General features: G+C 41.3%; 3 protein-coding genes across 3 annotated transcripts; 1 reads left to right on the forward strand and 2 right to left on the reverse strand.

Moving 5' to 3' along the window:
- Nucleotides 1–1,550: 1,550 nt before the first annotated feature.
- J4E84_002964 (uncharacterized protein) lies at nt 1,551–5,203 on the reverse strand (the record flags this gene model as incomplete). The annotated part of the gene is made up of 8 exons (XM_049385582.1): nt 1,551–1,851; nt 1,903–2,231; nt 2,283–3,718; nt 3,782–3,864; nt 3,945–4,215; nt 4,267–4,806; nt 4,860–4,943; nt 5,008–5,203. The coding sequence occupies 8 exons, from the start codon at nt 5,201–5,203 to the stop codon at nt 1,551–1,553; spliced, it is 3,240 nt and encodes a 1,079-aa protein (XP_049246459.1).
- A 1,124-nt stretch (nt 5,204–6,327) lies between these two features.
- Nucleotides 6,328–7,113, forward strand: J4E84_002965 (uncharacterized protein; the record flags this gene model as incomplete). Its single annotated transcript, XM_049385583.1, has 1 exon — nt 6,328–7,113. The coding sequence occupies one exon, from the start codon at nt 6,328–6,330 to the stop codon at nt 7,111–7,113; it is 786 nt and encodes a 261-aa protein (XP_049246460.1).
- Nucleotides 7,114–7,919: 806 nt separating this feature from the next.
- On the reverse strand, nt 7,920–8,904 carry J4E84_002966 (uncharacterized protein; the record flags this gene model as incomplete). Its single annotated transcript, XM_049385584.1, has 2 exons — nt 7,920–8,777; nt 8,827–8,904. 2 exons carry the CDS (start codon nt 8,902–8,904, stop codon nt 7,920–7,922), a joined length of 936 nt encoding a protein of 311 aa, XP_049246461.1.
- Nucleotides 8,905–16,138: the final 7,234 nt, after the last annotated feature.

A 16,138-nucleotide genomic window follows, 5' to 3' on the forward strand; every position in this document is an offset into this window, starting at 1 on the left:
GACATTGGAGGTAAAGCGCCCATATGCTGCATGCTCCAAGACACTTGGCTTCTACCTGTATGATATGTATGCTCAGTGTAGTGAACGCTGAGCCTCTTTGGCTGACTGGAGCTATCAAATTCGGGAAGATGTGATGCCATCTCTAGGTAAAGTTTGGAGGAGGTCCCAGGAATTCTAGGGCCGTAGAGCGCGCCTAATTGTGAATATCATCGCTGTCAGCTTATTCTCGCTATCGGCGTGAAATCGTGTTTCTCAAACTCAACGCCAGAGTCTCAAGCATTGCAATTAGAGAAGGCTCAGACGTGGGATGATCATCAGCATCATCGCTCAAATAACGAACTCACTCAGCCAGCCGCTGCTTGGCCAGACCGCCTACATGGAAGGCACGCTCTGCAAGCTCCGCAGCTTTAAGCCCTTATGAGGGATTGTCGCTAAGTTCGCGGTGAGGCTGTCCAAAACAGGGAAGGATTTGGAACCCCACGTTGATGAAGCTGGGTCGTGTGGGAGGCGCTTTTGGGCCTCATGTCAGCTTCGGTGGGTCATCGATGCCAATGTGGTGAAGAGGCGTAGCGATGGGCTCGAGAGGCTGAGCCTTGCCCAGCATGATCTGGTGCTCGGGTTGGACATCCTAAATGCCATCAACTCAGAAGCATGCGGCAGGCCACTGATTCCGCTACTAGCACCTCTGTACTGGACTAGATCGTGTGGACAGAGCATGCATCAATGCGTGACGCAAGAGGTCTTTGAATTGACCTGTATTGAGATGCAAGATGTTTCAGACAACTTGCATGGCATCGGCGGTCTCTAGTGGTGCGTCATCGCTGGCTTGCGGATGGATGAGGTCGTCGAAGCAAGGTTTGGCGAAGTCTGCGGGGCGCTTTCGCTTGGCGCCTTGCTACGGAGCAGGCACCAACGCTTTCAGCGTCGCGTGGAAAATCATCCGCAGACACCACACTATCCCTCTTTCATCGCCATGCTCATCTATCCTTCGTCACACATTCATCGAAGTATGGAACGGCCACCTTTAGCCGCGCTGCATGTGGCCAAGCCTGGATCTGCAGCCTTCCTTTATGAGAAACTTTATATTGCAAGGTGATACGATTGGTGCCAGCTGACTTCTACCCCTTGCTGTCAATAACCGGCATTTCACCGTTGAGCCACGAGATTCCTCGTTGCGCAAGGCGCATTAAAGTCCGTGTGGGGTATCGCATGGAAAATTGCCGATGGCCGGGGTTGTGCATCTACAGATATTGCGGCTGAAGTGGCAAGTGGCACACTGCATTGTGGGACAGTCGAACGTGTGGAAAAGAGGTGTGGCTCTGGATCATATTGCTGATGAATAGAAAGAAAAGGTTGGGCTCTGTCTGCTTGCAGACTGCATGCTTGTGTGCCACTTCACACGACACCCCCCATCTAATCGACATTGATATGACAAGCCTTCTCAACTACGCTACTGTTGCAAGTGGGCCAACGGCTTCTGAACTGAATGGCCCCTTTGAACTAAGAAAATAGGCCAAGGAAGTAGTCTCCTCGGATGGAAGGAAAGAGCATCACCAAGCAATCTTGGCGAGCAAGCCGTTAGGCCAAGTGCGCACACAGTACTTCCTTGACTCATCGAGGACGAGCAAGCCCATACCGAAAGCAGCCGGAAGGAACCAGTGCTCAACCGAAACAGTCCTGGTGTCGATCGTGTCTTGGAGGGCTGGAATGTAACAGAAGATGAAGACCACAACGATGGCGAAGATCATGGCAGGGAAGAGCGACCAATTCTGAGTAGCCTTGTTGAAGATAGGCGGTTGCTGGAAGATGCTGAGTCTACGGGTGCGAGTAGCAAGTAGGTTGAACAGTTGCCTGTCGTCCATGTCAGCTAGTCACTCAGTACACTTCCACCTCCATACTCACATGATCACTAGTGTGACGAAGTATATACTCGAAGCTTCGTTGGCGACTTCGGTAACGAATTCCGGGTCGTATTGAGGATCGTAAACACCAAACTTCAACCACATTGCCGTGAACGGAACTCCTCTGCGCTGCATCCACCAGAAGCTCATGGTGAAGGCGAGAAAGCACTGCAGTAGACCGACAACGAAGTAGGCATGGAAGATGAGCCGAGCGTTGACCAGCCTGTCCTTCTTGGGGTTACGAGGAGGGCGAAGCATCACATCGGCCTCGGGCTTTTCATAAGCAAGCGTGATGGCGGCGGCACAGTCGGTAAGACAGCAGATGATGATCTAGACAAAGTTAGCTGACAAACGCAGTGTATCGAAACCAGATGTACTTACCATAAGGAAGGACGACAGGATCTGCGGAATACCGAATGCGACGTTGGTAACGACAGGCCACAGCTCACTGAAACTACCGGCGGGAAGCAAGTACACGATCGTCTTCTTCAAGTTATCGTAGACCAGGCGACCGTACTGAACAGCCTCAATGATGGCGGCGAACGAATCGAGGAGAACCATGTCGGCAGCTTCGATGGCAATGTCGGAGCCACTGCCCATAGCGATTCCAATGTCGGCAGCCTTGAGCGATGGCGCATCGTTGACACCATCACCTGTCATACCGACAATGTTGTCGTGGGCCTGGAACTCCTTGACGATACGAAGTTTCTGCTCAGGCGTCGTCCTAGCAAACACAATCTCCTGGTACTGGCAAAGTTGGTCCCATTGGGCCGCGTTCAACGTGATGAGTTCGGGTCCACTCAACACGATTGACTGCTTCGTAGTTCCGATCTTGCCTTCGCGGCCGAGAGCGCTAATATCGTCGACCAAAGCAGAGTTCGAGATGATGCCGCACTCTTCAGCGATCGCCTGGGCCGTCAGCTTGAAGTCGCCAGTAACCATGAAGATACGGATCGAAGCTCCTCGAAGGATGCGAACGACGTCTGGAATCTCATCACGGGGTGGGTCCACGATGCCTACGATGCCGACAAATGTGAGACCTTCCCGGGCCGCAACCAATACTTCCTTCTCAGGGTTGGCGGAGAAAGGTACGATAGTCGGCTTGCGAGCGAGCAGTATGACGCGCTTTCCCTGGCGAGACCAGCTGTCTTTGACGGTGTCGATACGAAGGCGTTGTGCGTCGGTAAGCGGTATCTCCTCACCCTTCTCGTTCAGGATGAGATCGCATCGAGGTAGGAGGATGTCGGGAGCTCCCTTGATCATGAGAGTAGCATTGTTGCTCGTCGGTGTCTGGTTCGCCGGTGTCATCAAGCGAACCATGAACTTGTTCTTGCTGTTGAAGGCAATTTCGAAAACCTTCTTCCAGTCGCGACGCAACTCGGCCACTGAGCCAAGAGACTCGGAAAGTCGAAGTATAGCCTGATCAGTTGCATCGCCGTTGATCTTGCGCTCAGCAATGGGGAGATGCATAGTAGCAGCATCAAATTCACCGGAGTTGCAGAGACCACCGAGCACGCGGACTTGATCCATGATGTTTGTCTTGGCCTTGGAGAGCACGGAGAGATTCTGTTCCGAACGAAAGACTGCCATCATATCACGCGCCGCATCCGTAGTGTACTCTTCGCCTGCTGCATAAATGTCCGTGACGACCATCTTGTTCTTGGTCAATGTTCCGGTCTTGTCGGAACAGATCACCGAAACGGAACCAAGTGTCTCGACAGTCTTGAGGGACTTGCAAAGGATCTTGTTTTTGCGCATGATGTTCGCGACGATGGTCAAGCTCGTGGTAAGTGCGATCGGTAAGCCTTCGGGGATGACTAGAGAAAGAAGGAGACATTAGCATCTGTACATGGAAAAAGACATTGTTGGGTAGTCCATACATGCAACAGCGCACGAGACGCAACTGACGATAAGAAGGGGTACGTCAATCCAAGTAGGGTGAGATTTCCTCAGCCATGCAGCCCTGAGATGCGTAAGTACAAATCCCTCAACTCATAGATAGCCAAGCATAGACATGTTGCTCGAGACCAGCCACAGACATACCAAAGAACCACGATGAGAATAACGACGCATGTGATAAAGAGTGAGATGATGAGCACAAAGCGTAGGATCTCCTTCTGAAGAGGAGTCATGCCAGTCTTGGGATCCGAGGTAAGCTTTGCGATACGACCGAAGATAGTGTTGTCGCCAGTTGCAACGCACACGCCGAGACATGCGCCTGAGATGCAATGGGTGCCTTGTAATCCGATGTTGTTGGTCTCGAGATAGTTGTCTTCGGTTGCTTCGACGGTAGCTGCGACGGGCTCAGACTCGCCTGGCACATGTTAGTCCTCGTGCTCAAGTGATGTGTATTGGTTTTACGTACCAGTAAGAATTGCGCGATCGAACATGGAATCGCTCGATATATCGACGAATCGAACATCAGCGGGTAGCTTGTTGCCCTGCTTGATAACGATAATGTCGCCAGGCACTAGATCCAAGGCCGAGATGCTGACGTGCGATCCGTTGCGCACGACAATGCACTGATCAGGTAGCATGGTTCCAATGGATGCCATCACTCTGCTGGTTGACCAGTCCTGCCATGCATTGAAGGCAGCCTGGATGAGCCAAACAGCGATCAGTACACAAGCAAGCGCCAGGTTTGCGACCGCTGGCGGTTTGCCGAGAGGCTTCCATGCGACGAACACCAGTATGCCAGCGACCACGAGGATGCTACCAAAACCACCAAAGAAATAGCCTATTATCTTCTTGAGTAGCCCTGATGGGGGAGGTGTCATCTTGTTCTGGCCGTGTTCGCTAATGCGACGCTTGGCCTGATCGTCAGAAAGGCCCTGGTCGATGTCGACGGAGAGGCGGCGACACAGCTCATGAACGGCAAGTGTATGCCATTCGAGGTCTGCCAGGTCTGTGGAGGTGAAGTCAGTGGATGTGGCTGTGATTTACGGCCAAGAAACTCACCAACGGCGGCTTTCTCCTTCGCTCTCTTTACCTCATCCTGCTTCTTGTGTTGACCCTCGTCGATCTCGATGGAAAGAGTACGATCTGAATGTTCGTATCAGGAGTCAGTGGATGTCTCACAAGCAAGTCATAGGAGGCAGCTACTCACAGGTGATGGGGAGTGCAGTCTCTGGCTGTACAGTGCGCGCTCCTCCGGCACTGCGAATGGAAAGGCTGCCCACACTTGATCGTCGTGATAGATTGCGCTCATGGCGACGCTCGTGGGTCGCGTATCCATCCTCTTCGTCCGGAAGGCGTAGCTCTCCGAAACGGACGCGAGGAGCGACCTTTTCTTCCTGATCCATGTGCGAACCTGTGGAAAACACAGATCGATACCGCGGGAAGTAGGACCGGGGAGTGTGCAAAAAATATGCAAATGAGCTGAGAAGAATGAAGAGAGGTAGCACAAGATTGAATGATGCGTGAAGCGCGACTTATACCCCGAGAAAGGCGAAAGCTATCTGCCGTCTTTACGAGCAGCGTGCCTTCGAAAGCTCTAGCAGCGCGTCAAACACGTGCTTGGGCGGCCTTGGTAGGATATCCATACCGTAAAAGCTCCATCGTAATCACAGCTACGTAGAATGACACCAAGAGTGTGGTACAAGGTCCTCCTCGTCTTTGTCATAGTCAACTTGAAGCGATTCGACGCACAAATACCTCATACAATCCGATATGGGGCCAGGGTCCTGCAACAGGTAAACCGTAAGCGTCGGAGGTATCCCGTCGGACCTTTTCCCATGCGCCCAAGAATTGCCATTGGCGACTGCGTTTGTCTGAGCTGTTGACGGTTAGCCATGAGCGATTTTCGAAGAACTACACAGCCACGCTACGACACGCGAAATCAAGCTTCTGCGAGCTCAGCCTATAGTGATGCGCGATTTTCGACCTCACATCCTACCATGGATCTGGTCATCGCGTGCAAAAGAGATGAACATGGCTTGACTGGCGTTGCAACAATGCCTCGGTGGTCAGCAGCTGCCTGTTGAAGCATCCCGGGTTCATGGACGATCTCAGACCCTGCCGGCACTTTGATGGTCTACGACGGGGTAGCACCGGGTCGCATCAGATGTTACTTGCATGAGCATCTGGTGTGTGCCCTGGCAGATGCTGGTAACAGCGTTGAGAAAGAGCCGCTACATGCATGCCATCCACGCGCGTGCCACTGCGATATTCGGGCCTGTATGGTGGGGTGTGCGTGCAGAACATCAACTGGACCTGCGGCAGGCGGCGCGTGAAGGTGATTGTTAACAACGAGATGCCCCTCGACACACGTGCAGCATATGAGCTCCGTTGGGGTGGCAAGGTGGTGATGATGGCCGCTCAGCGAAAGGGGCAGCTTCCAAAGTTGTGTCTGTGCGCGATGAAGCTTCCCAAGCCAAGAGATGCCCAGCACGCGAAGCTGACCGCGTCGTATTCCATCCCTTTCGCCATGAACACCCACGATAGTGATGGACTGCCACAGCAGCCTCCAACTACTTCAGCAGAACACACACCAGACACTGGAGAAGCCGACTATGCTATTGCCGCATGGCGCCGATATGCTCACCTATACGCCCCCTTGATCGCTAGCCCTTTCGCTGTTTTCTTGTCACCAGGCATCGCTCAGGCCACTGGCTTTACGACCGGCGGGAACAGTCTGCCACTTGTAGTGTCTTTCGCCATACCGACGTACCTCGTAGCATCCTCCTTCTATCCGTCGAACCGACCCGAACCTACTCCGAAGCAATCCATCCGATTCACACGCAAGAACGACCTCTACCGCGCAGGCGTTATCGCAACCTACGGTCGGCTATTCGGTACACCACCAAACGTCATACAATACCTAGTAGACATACTTTGCAGCTATGGCGCCGACCAATTGATTGGGGAACGTCCTGTGGGTACAAGACAAAGGCGTTCGGAATTCCTGATCGCTCTGACGTGGATACTTGGTAGTTGGTTCGTCCGCTTCTTCGTGTCCTTCGATACACCCATGTTGCAACAAGTCGTTCTTCTTGCCGATCGTACCCTCAGTCTTACGGCATATGTTGCGTTGGTTGACGATGTGGTCGGTGTGTTGACGCGACCGAATCTTAGCACTAAGAAAGGAAAAGCCACCCTCATCGCGACCCAGGCGTTCACGATCTCGGCGTTCGTGTTTCTGTTCATGAGATGGGCAAAGGGGTTAGCTGAAGGGGAAGTCGATCCCTACCCCGTGTCAGCAACAGAGCTGTAACAATGGCTGTGTCTCTAAGCTTTGTTAGCTTGGGACCTTTAACATAGATGTCATACCCAGAACGCATGGCACGGTGTGCGAGGAGCGCGATCTTGATGAGCACAAACATCACATCTTCTGACACAATCTGTCACGAAAGTAGGTAAGAGGAGTCTACTTCGATACCATTTACAACGTACACAAATATATCTTGCATCTCGCTCATACGCCGCATCTCATCTTCTTCTCGACGTACCACCACTAAGCTACTCATCGCTTAGCCCAATGTATATGAACGTCCTCGGGCTTATTAATCTGCAACGTCAACACCGGCTGACTGTCTTGTAACAAATGGAGCAAGCGCTGTCTCGCCAATTCTGTACTTTCCCCCTCACGGACAACTGGTAGCGCACTGCAACTACGAAACAGCGTCGCAATAACCGCTACAAATTCTACCTGCGACATCTTCTGCCCAGGGCATACACGCGGACCAACAGACCACGGCATAAAGGTTCCTTGCGCAGGTGTGGTGAGCGTGGGCTCTGATGTGTCGGGTTGTAGCCAGCGTGCGGGGTTGAAGGACAGGGCATCAGAACCCCATGTTGAGCGTGAAGTATGCAATGCCGTTGTGTTGACGTAGATGGTGGATGGAGCCGCGATCTGGAATGACGTGTCTGCGAAGGCAAGGTTCTGACTCGTGGTTATGGATCGCATGAGAAGAGTCACAGGCGGGTAGAGGCGCAGGGTCTCGAGCTATATTGTGAAATCGTCAGCACCGAGCCAACGGAGTAGAGGCTAGGGAGCTAGCCATCCTTGAAGAATGCCGTTCAAGGATGGCGGTATGTCGATATTGGGTAGCTTACCATAACAGCTAAACAGCGAACAAGTTTCGGGAATGCATTTGCATAGTCTATCGGCGACATGTCAGGTTCTCCAAGCACAGTATCGATCTCGGTCTGGATCCAGGCTTGCCACTCCGGATACAATGCGAGCAGCGCGACGGCGTAGGACATTGTGTTTGCGGTTGTGTCAAAGCCAGCAGCGGTGAAGATGAAGAGGTTTCCTGCGATTTCTTCCTCGGTGAGAAACTTCTTGGTAACCTTGTCCAACGAGTCTGGTGTTGAAGCGTCTGTGCGGGTTTTCTCCTGGTCCGAAAGGCGGACAAGTTCTTCCATGATGGTGCCTCGGCTATTGTTTGGACTTTCGGTCGTTTGCGTGGCATGCGGCGATGTAGAAGCACTGTTCTGGCGCTCTTGATTGAGCATGTGTTGTGTTAGCTCTGGCAATCGCTTCAATGCTGTACCTAATCGCTGTGATACCTCCGGCATGAAGGGTAAGCCTAGAAAGCTGGCAGGGAGAAATGCAGCGTAGATGAGCTTGTCGGTGACCAGAGCAATAGCATCTACGTATGAGATGTCTTCGGATGGTTTGGTAGACGGTTTAGATAAAGCGAAGGGCTTGTCATGCCCATACGCGATACGACCGAGGACGTTCATTGCGATCGTACGAAGACCAAGAACTATCTTGGCGGGTCCCTTGACAGCATGAGGTGGGGAGACTGAGGGCAATAGGTCTGCCATGGACGATGCTTGTTCTACACTCACTCTCCACACTTCTGGGCTAATGCGTTCGTTCAGAGCAGGGGCGACGATACGGCGCTGGCGGGACCAGGATTCATCTTTGGCCTTGGACCGATGCGTTAGTCACGATCAACAGCATGAGCGATCCACTTACAGTTACAATGTTTGGACCCAAGAACCCCATAGTCTCGGTGGTAATGTCTGGATGGACAAAGTCTCTCCTCCTAGACATGATGGTATGGGCCATGGACGGGTCCGCACAAACAAGCCGATTGAGTCCTGTAGTAACAACCACAAAGACGGGTCCCAGCTTCTCATGAACCGCTGCTTTCTCCCGGAATTCCCAGCCCCAGATACTAAGTTCTACGGTAGCGAATATAGATTTGGGGAGAACAGAGCGAAGAATAGGGCGCAGAGGGACGCAGAATATGGACCAGAACGCCTGAAAGTATGATTAGTTTCGAATAGTTACGTCTGAAGAGACGGGCAAGGGTATGCAGGTTGCTTCAAGTACATATTGCAAGAGGAGGATCGGTAACTTACGCTATCGGGGTCATAAGGACATAAGATGATGGGTAGTCTGGTCGCGCGAGCTGCTCGATAGTTGTTGGTGAAATACCATAGCTGGGAAGCAATGAATAGCGACGCTATTGTCACCGCCCCAGTAATGAGATATGCCATGAGTTTAGAGATGCGTCGGGTGCAGTTTTCGATGTCGACCGTTATCCTATTATGTTAGAAACATATCTAACAACTATATATCTAGGTAGACTTGATTGTTTCTGGAGAAATTATACCGGAAGCATAGTTTCCGGGTCGTACGTTGTACTAGTGCCGGTCTTACTACTCTAGGGCTTTGTCTACCCACGTCCCCGCGGCCCACTAGAGCGACATAAGATGCTAGCACAGCGCATCGCTGGCATATCTAGTCAAGAAGCATCTTAAGAGCGATAAATCCTAGGTCTTAATAGCATAGAGAGCGCAGCTTATCTAACTATTAAAAAAACTAGCCTAACTATTGCTAAGACTTCTTTTAGGCTAGCGCTTACTAGCATAAATACTACACAATATATTTATAAGTTATTATAGCAGAAATAGAAAAGAGTAAGTAAAAAAAATATATTAGAGTATTATAGTTTTATTATTACTAATTAAATTATATACTAAATATAATATAAACATATTACGCTAGAGTAGTATATTAGTATAAGTATTAGTAGAGATACTTTAGAAGCTTACAGCCTAGTTAAAGTAAGTATAAAAGAGATAGAAATTCTTATTATTATCTTTATTCTCTTAGAAGTTACACGCTATAACGTGTTAATAGAGCGTATTAAATATATTTTAAAAAAGCTTACTATAGCTAATAATATAGTAGTTAGCGTAGAGGTTAGAGAAGATATAAGTATTAAGTATACCTCTTATAGTAGTAAGATAAAGCTAAAAATTATAAGTATAAGAACGTGTAGTAAATATATAGAGAATATATTACTTATTCTTAAAGATAACTATTTTAATAGTAGACTAGGTTTATAAGGTACTAGACCTAGGCTAAAACATCTTATTAAACTAAGGCGTTATTTTATACTTATTTAAGTAGGTAGTTATACTTAAAGTTATAGTTATCTATTAAGATCTAATAGAACTCTAAAATATATTAGAATTATAATTATATTATATTTTACTAATAAAGAAAAAAGATAAAAAAAAGAAAAAGAAAAACTTTAAGAATAAAAAAAAAGAAAAAAGTAGAAAGAGAAAAAGACTTAGAAGAGAAGAGGTATATATTATAAATATATAGATAATATATTTATATACTCTTTTCGCTATAGATAAAAGCAGCGCTAGGCCTTCTACCTAGAGAGTAAGTATTACTCTAGATAATAAAGCTATACTAGTTAATATAGTAGGTTATAAAAGAGCTATAAGAACTTATAACAGCCTAAATATATTAGTAATATATAGAAAATATGTTTTAAAGACTTATACTATAGAGAGTTCTATTCTCTAGAGCGTACCTACAGCGCTGCTTAGCGTATTAAATTAAAATCTTACTATTAGCGTTCTTCTTAAAGAGTAAGTATAAAAGAGGTAGAGTAGGTAGAGTAAAGTAGGCGTAATAAGTAGGCTAAAATATATTAAATACGTCTTCTAGTTATATTTATATAAAACTTATATAGTTTACTATAGCGCTAGAGCCTAGAGAGAGTAGATAACTATAATTAGCTATCTTATTAAAAAATGTGTTACTATCTTATTAATAACGTATTATAGAGAGTAGTAGTAATTTAAAGTAGTAGTTAGTAGGTAATAGAGTTAGTAGTAGCTAAAAAAAAGCTATTACGTTATAATTATAATATTATTGTATTTTACTTAAACTTACTTAATCTATAACTAATACGCTTAGCGTTATATAATCTAAGTAGCTATAAAGTATATACGTAGCTTACGCGCAGCTACGTATAGACAGAAACACTAAAACTTATATCTATTACTAAGTTAAGTAGCAAAACGCGCTAATAACGCGTTTATATAACGTTTCTTATAAATATATTAATCTAATTATAAAAGTATATAATATTATAATAATATATTAAAAAGAGAGGCTAACTATCTATCTAGAAAAGTAAAGTATCTTCTTAATTAGTAGAAGACCTCTAGATAATACTCTATAATATATAAGTAACGCGTTTACTAGAGAGATAGGTTTACTAACTATTTCTTTTCTTTAATTTGTAGATCTTATATTAAGTTAGAAGCTTCTAGTTTAAAAGTAAGCGTCTAACCTTATTTAAATTTATCTATATATATTAGCAACGTAGTTACTACGCGTTAGAGAAGATATATATATTACTCTTCTTTTACTTATACTTTAAGTTAGTAGACTTATAGAGTAGAATAGAAATTAAAGCCTTTATAGTCTTCTTCTACGCCTTATCTCTTTTTCTCTTATATATTACTTTTATTAGAGGCGTAGCTAGTAGAGTTAATATAAAATATATAGTAGATATATTTATATTATCTTTAGCTTTACTCTATAGTAAGATATTATACTTAGAGCTATCTACTTATAGAAGCTTATAGTCTAAGTTTAGAAAAGTGCGTTCTTAGAGTAGTAGAAGTTAGTTTAGCTAGAGTAGTGCTTTATACTATACTTTAGCCTATACCTTAGCTAGTAAACGTAATAGAATTACGCTAGAAATACGTTCTAGTAGGTCTTTTATAGATACTCTAAGAGTAGAGTCTTTTAGTAAAATAATACCTCTAAAGAAGAATATTACTTCTTTTTCTTACTCTATTAATAATTACTCTATAAGTATAGGCGCTACTAGGTAGTTAGAGTAGTATCTTTTAACGTAGTTTACTAGCGTACTATAGTTACTAAACTACTACTATAACGTTATAAGTATATATTCTATATATAATTTTAGTGTACTTATACTATAAAGTAGCCTATTAAGCTAGTAATAGTAGGTATAATAGAAGATCTCTCTCTAGTAGATAAGGTAATACCTACTTCTATTCTATTTACTAAATAGTAGTATCTTTTAAAAAAGAACACTAAGTTAGCTATACTATAAATAGTTATTCTAAATATAATTAGATTACATTAGAAACGCGTTATTAGAAGACTTATATACTAATATATAGTCTTAAGTTCTATAGTAGAGTAAAGAGAGAAAGTAGAGAGAGAAAGAATAGTAGTAGGTAGGCGCTTAACTCTAAAGAAAGGCAAGAGGCTAGGCTAGTAAGAGAAAATTTGTTACGCCTTACTATATTAGGTAAAGATTAACATAGGCTTAGATTATATATATAATATATTTCTATTACGTTCTACTAGCTAGTATTCTGTCTATAGACTCTAGTATATATAGTAACTATACTAGATTATAATTAGAACGCGTTTATAGTATAATTTAGCTAGAGTTATCTCTCTAAAGCTACTACCTGCGCTCTTCTAGTTCTACTTTATATTTCTCTAGTTATAGCCTTTACTTTTATAGCTTTATCTTTTCTCTCTTAATTTCTAAGAGTACTTTTCTCTCTATAATAGCCTAGTTACTCTTAAGTACTTACTACCTTAGAGCTTAAAAAGAGTTAGGTCTAAAAGCGTATTAAAAACGTAATAAGAACGCAATATAGTAGACCTACTCTAGGCTAGCTTCTAGTACTAGAGAGAAGTAAGCTAAAGAAGAGTAGGCTAGAGAAGAGTAGGCTAGAGAAGAGTACCTATAGCCTCTGTCTCTTAGTTATCTACTCTATATAATAAAACTAAATAAATTAGCCTACTCTAAGATACTATTATTATTATTAATAATAATAAAGTTCTAGTACTCTAATTTCTACTCTAAACTTAATAAAACTATGTATAAAATATGTTATACGTAGTAAACTTACTCTCTTTTTCTATAGCCTTAAAGTACCTCTATATATAACTATAGCGTAATTTATTCTTATAGTAGACGCTATAGACTATTTTTACTTTATATTTCTTTATATTCTAGAGGTCTTGCTTATAGAAGCTATAATACGTTACTAGTACATTCTTAATATATTTAAATATACTTATATTAGAATAGCCTTAAGTAAAGTCTTATTAATTCTATTATAATATAACTTTATGCTAGCTTACTTAGCTGCGTTAGAAGTGCGCTCTAATAAGTTCTAAATATGTTACTCTATATAGTTATTACACTTTACAAAACTACTTATAATAATAAAGTATACTTTATAAGCTACTTAATTTATAACTATCTTAGATTTATTCTCTACTATATTATAAGAATATATTATATTTACAATTAAAAGAAGTTTTATACCTTATAGAAGCCTAATATAGATATAATACTTATCTAGTAATTTATAATAAAGAAGAGCTTTTATACACTTCTAAATAGAGTATTCTATATACTTTATGTTAGAAATAGCGTAGTTAATACTATAGAGAAAGTAAGCTTTATATAGGTAAACTATATAGAGATAATACTATTCTTATCTATAGTTAACTTTTAAAAATTCTTAGAGAAAGAGTCTCTAGCCTATAGAATTATATTAGTAATATATTCTTAACGCAATCTAGTAGAATATAACTAACTTTATAACTATTTATTATCTATATTAATAGTAATATCTATAATACTATCTCTATAAAGATAGTAGAAGTAAATTAGCTTTTTTAACACCTCTAAATAAAGCTTAAAGAACTTAGTAAATACCTCTATATATATTTCTATAGAATTAATATCTATAATAACCTTTCTAAGAGAGATTACTATATTATATTTAGAATGTATTATAGGCGCGTTAACGTACTTTTACCTATATTTTATAGTATCTTTATTAAAGATAGTAAAGAGTAACTTAGACTACTTACTATAGATACACTTATATAATATATCTATCTAGAACGTATTCTATTAAAGTAATAAAGAGGCTTACTTATTAAGAAAGTAGTATATAAATGTACTATTATTAGTAGAGTATATTTATTAGATATACGCCTATATTATATTAGAAACACGTTTCTAGCGCGTTACTAGCTACTTACTATAGCTAGGTTTTAATGCTTAGTTCTAAGCTTATATATAATACCTTCTACACTAGAGCTATAGAGGTATATTATAGCTTTATAGATTTTAAGTAAGCTTCTAATTTTATTCTTATTTACTAGTATAATATATATCTTCTTAATAGATCTAAAGCCTTTGCTCTTAACCTATACCTAGACTTAGAAGAACACTAAAGCCTTAGCTAAACGTAATTAGAATATTATTATAATATATTATAGAAGTATAAAAAGTAAACTTACTATATATAAGACTTAGAGTTAATATAGAAAGAATAACTATAAGAAGCTTAGCCTTTAAGTCTTTACTTAAAATTAAAAGAGAAGAAGAGATATATATATACTCTCTATAACATATTATAATTATATATAAATAAAATACTAGATCTACTAGAATTATAATATAGTACTTAGCCTTATTATATACTTATTTAACTAGCTACCTATCTCTATAGAAGTAGTTATATTCTAAAATATATTATAAACGTGCGCTAAACGTAATATAGTATAAAGTTACTTACTATACTTTAGAGTTCTAGTAGATATTAACACTATAGCATTATATACTCTCTTATTATCTTCTTCTACTAAAGAGCTATTATTAAATAAGTTCTTAAGGTATTCTAGATTTATTTTAGAACTAATAGCGTAGAAGATATACTTCTTAGTATATCTAAGTTTATATATCTAGGCTATATACTTAATAAACTAAGGTTTATTACTAGTAAGACTTTATAACTTAGTTACTACGTGTTATAAATATATTTTTATCTATAGTATCTCTTACTTTATATTACTATTAGAAGTATATAGATTTATAGTTTAGTTACTAGTTACTATAAGATTTACTACCTATAAAGTATCTAAGAGTTACAGCGTAGAGCCTTTAAAGTTAGTAGAAGTATATTAAGAATACGTTATATATATATTAAACGTACCTAGCTATCTACTTCTAGCAAGTTATTCTATTATTAGGTATAATAGTGTCTCTTAGACTTCTAAGTATATTCTCTACCTTAAGTATAATTTTAGAATAATAATAAGCCTTAAGTAGCTTAGTAAGTGTAGTATAATACTTAATACTTATATAAATATACTTCTAATATTATATAATTATATTTAAGAAAAGTAAAGAGAATATATACTCTTTATATTTCTAGACCTTTCTATATTAGAACTAGATTATATTAGAAATATATTAATATTACGTTCTTAGGCCTTTTATATTAATAGCTTTATCTAAGATATTTTTCTATATTATATAAGTAAGTAGTAGATAGATAATATATGCGTAGCTACCTAGTGTACTTTTAGACTATATTAGTATACTTATAATATACTTATATAATATTACTATTAGGTCTAGACTACTATTACTACTTATAGAGAGTAGAATAAAGTTCTTCTAAATTATATTAAGAACGTAATATAAAGATATTATAAGTAGTATATAAGTTAAATTAGCTTAGAGTTACTCTTCTTACTTAGTATATTATTAGCTATTCTAAAGTCTAAAAAGGCTATATCTAGATTCTTAAACGCGTTCTTAAAGAGTAGTAAAAGTACTTTAAGCTACTTAGCGTTAAATACTAGTAGAGAGAGTACTAGCGCCTCTATAGTTTCTATAAAAATAAAATATAAATATATTATTAATATATTCTAGAGCTAGATTTTAGTTTTCTTCTATATGTAGTACGCTAAGCTATATAGAGAATAATTCTATCTAATCTAACTATTACTTATACCTTATTCCGCCCCTAATAACTCTAACTAGCTAGCGGCTATAGTTACCTACAAAAATCTAATAGTTAGATAAGGTGTAGCCACGATAGCATAGCACGAAGCAAGAGAGTCATCCGCAGGTGGGTCGTTCACCAACCCCGACACACCTTGCTACGCA

The sequence above is a fragment of the Alternaria hordeiaustralica genome, assembly GCF_023758085.1.
Source record: "Alternaria hordeiaustralica strain BMP 2776 chromosome Unknown scaffold_4, whole genome shotgun sequence".
Taxonomy (NCBI): domain Eukaryota; kingdom Fungi; phylum Ascomycota; class Dothideomycetes; order Pleosporales; family Pleosporaceae; genus Alternaria; species Alternaria hordeiaustralica.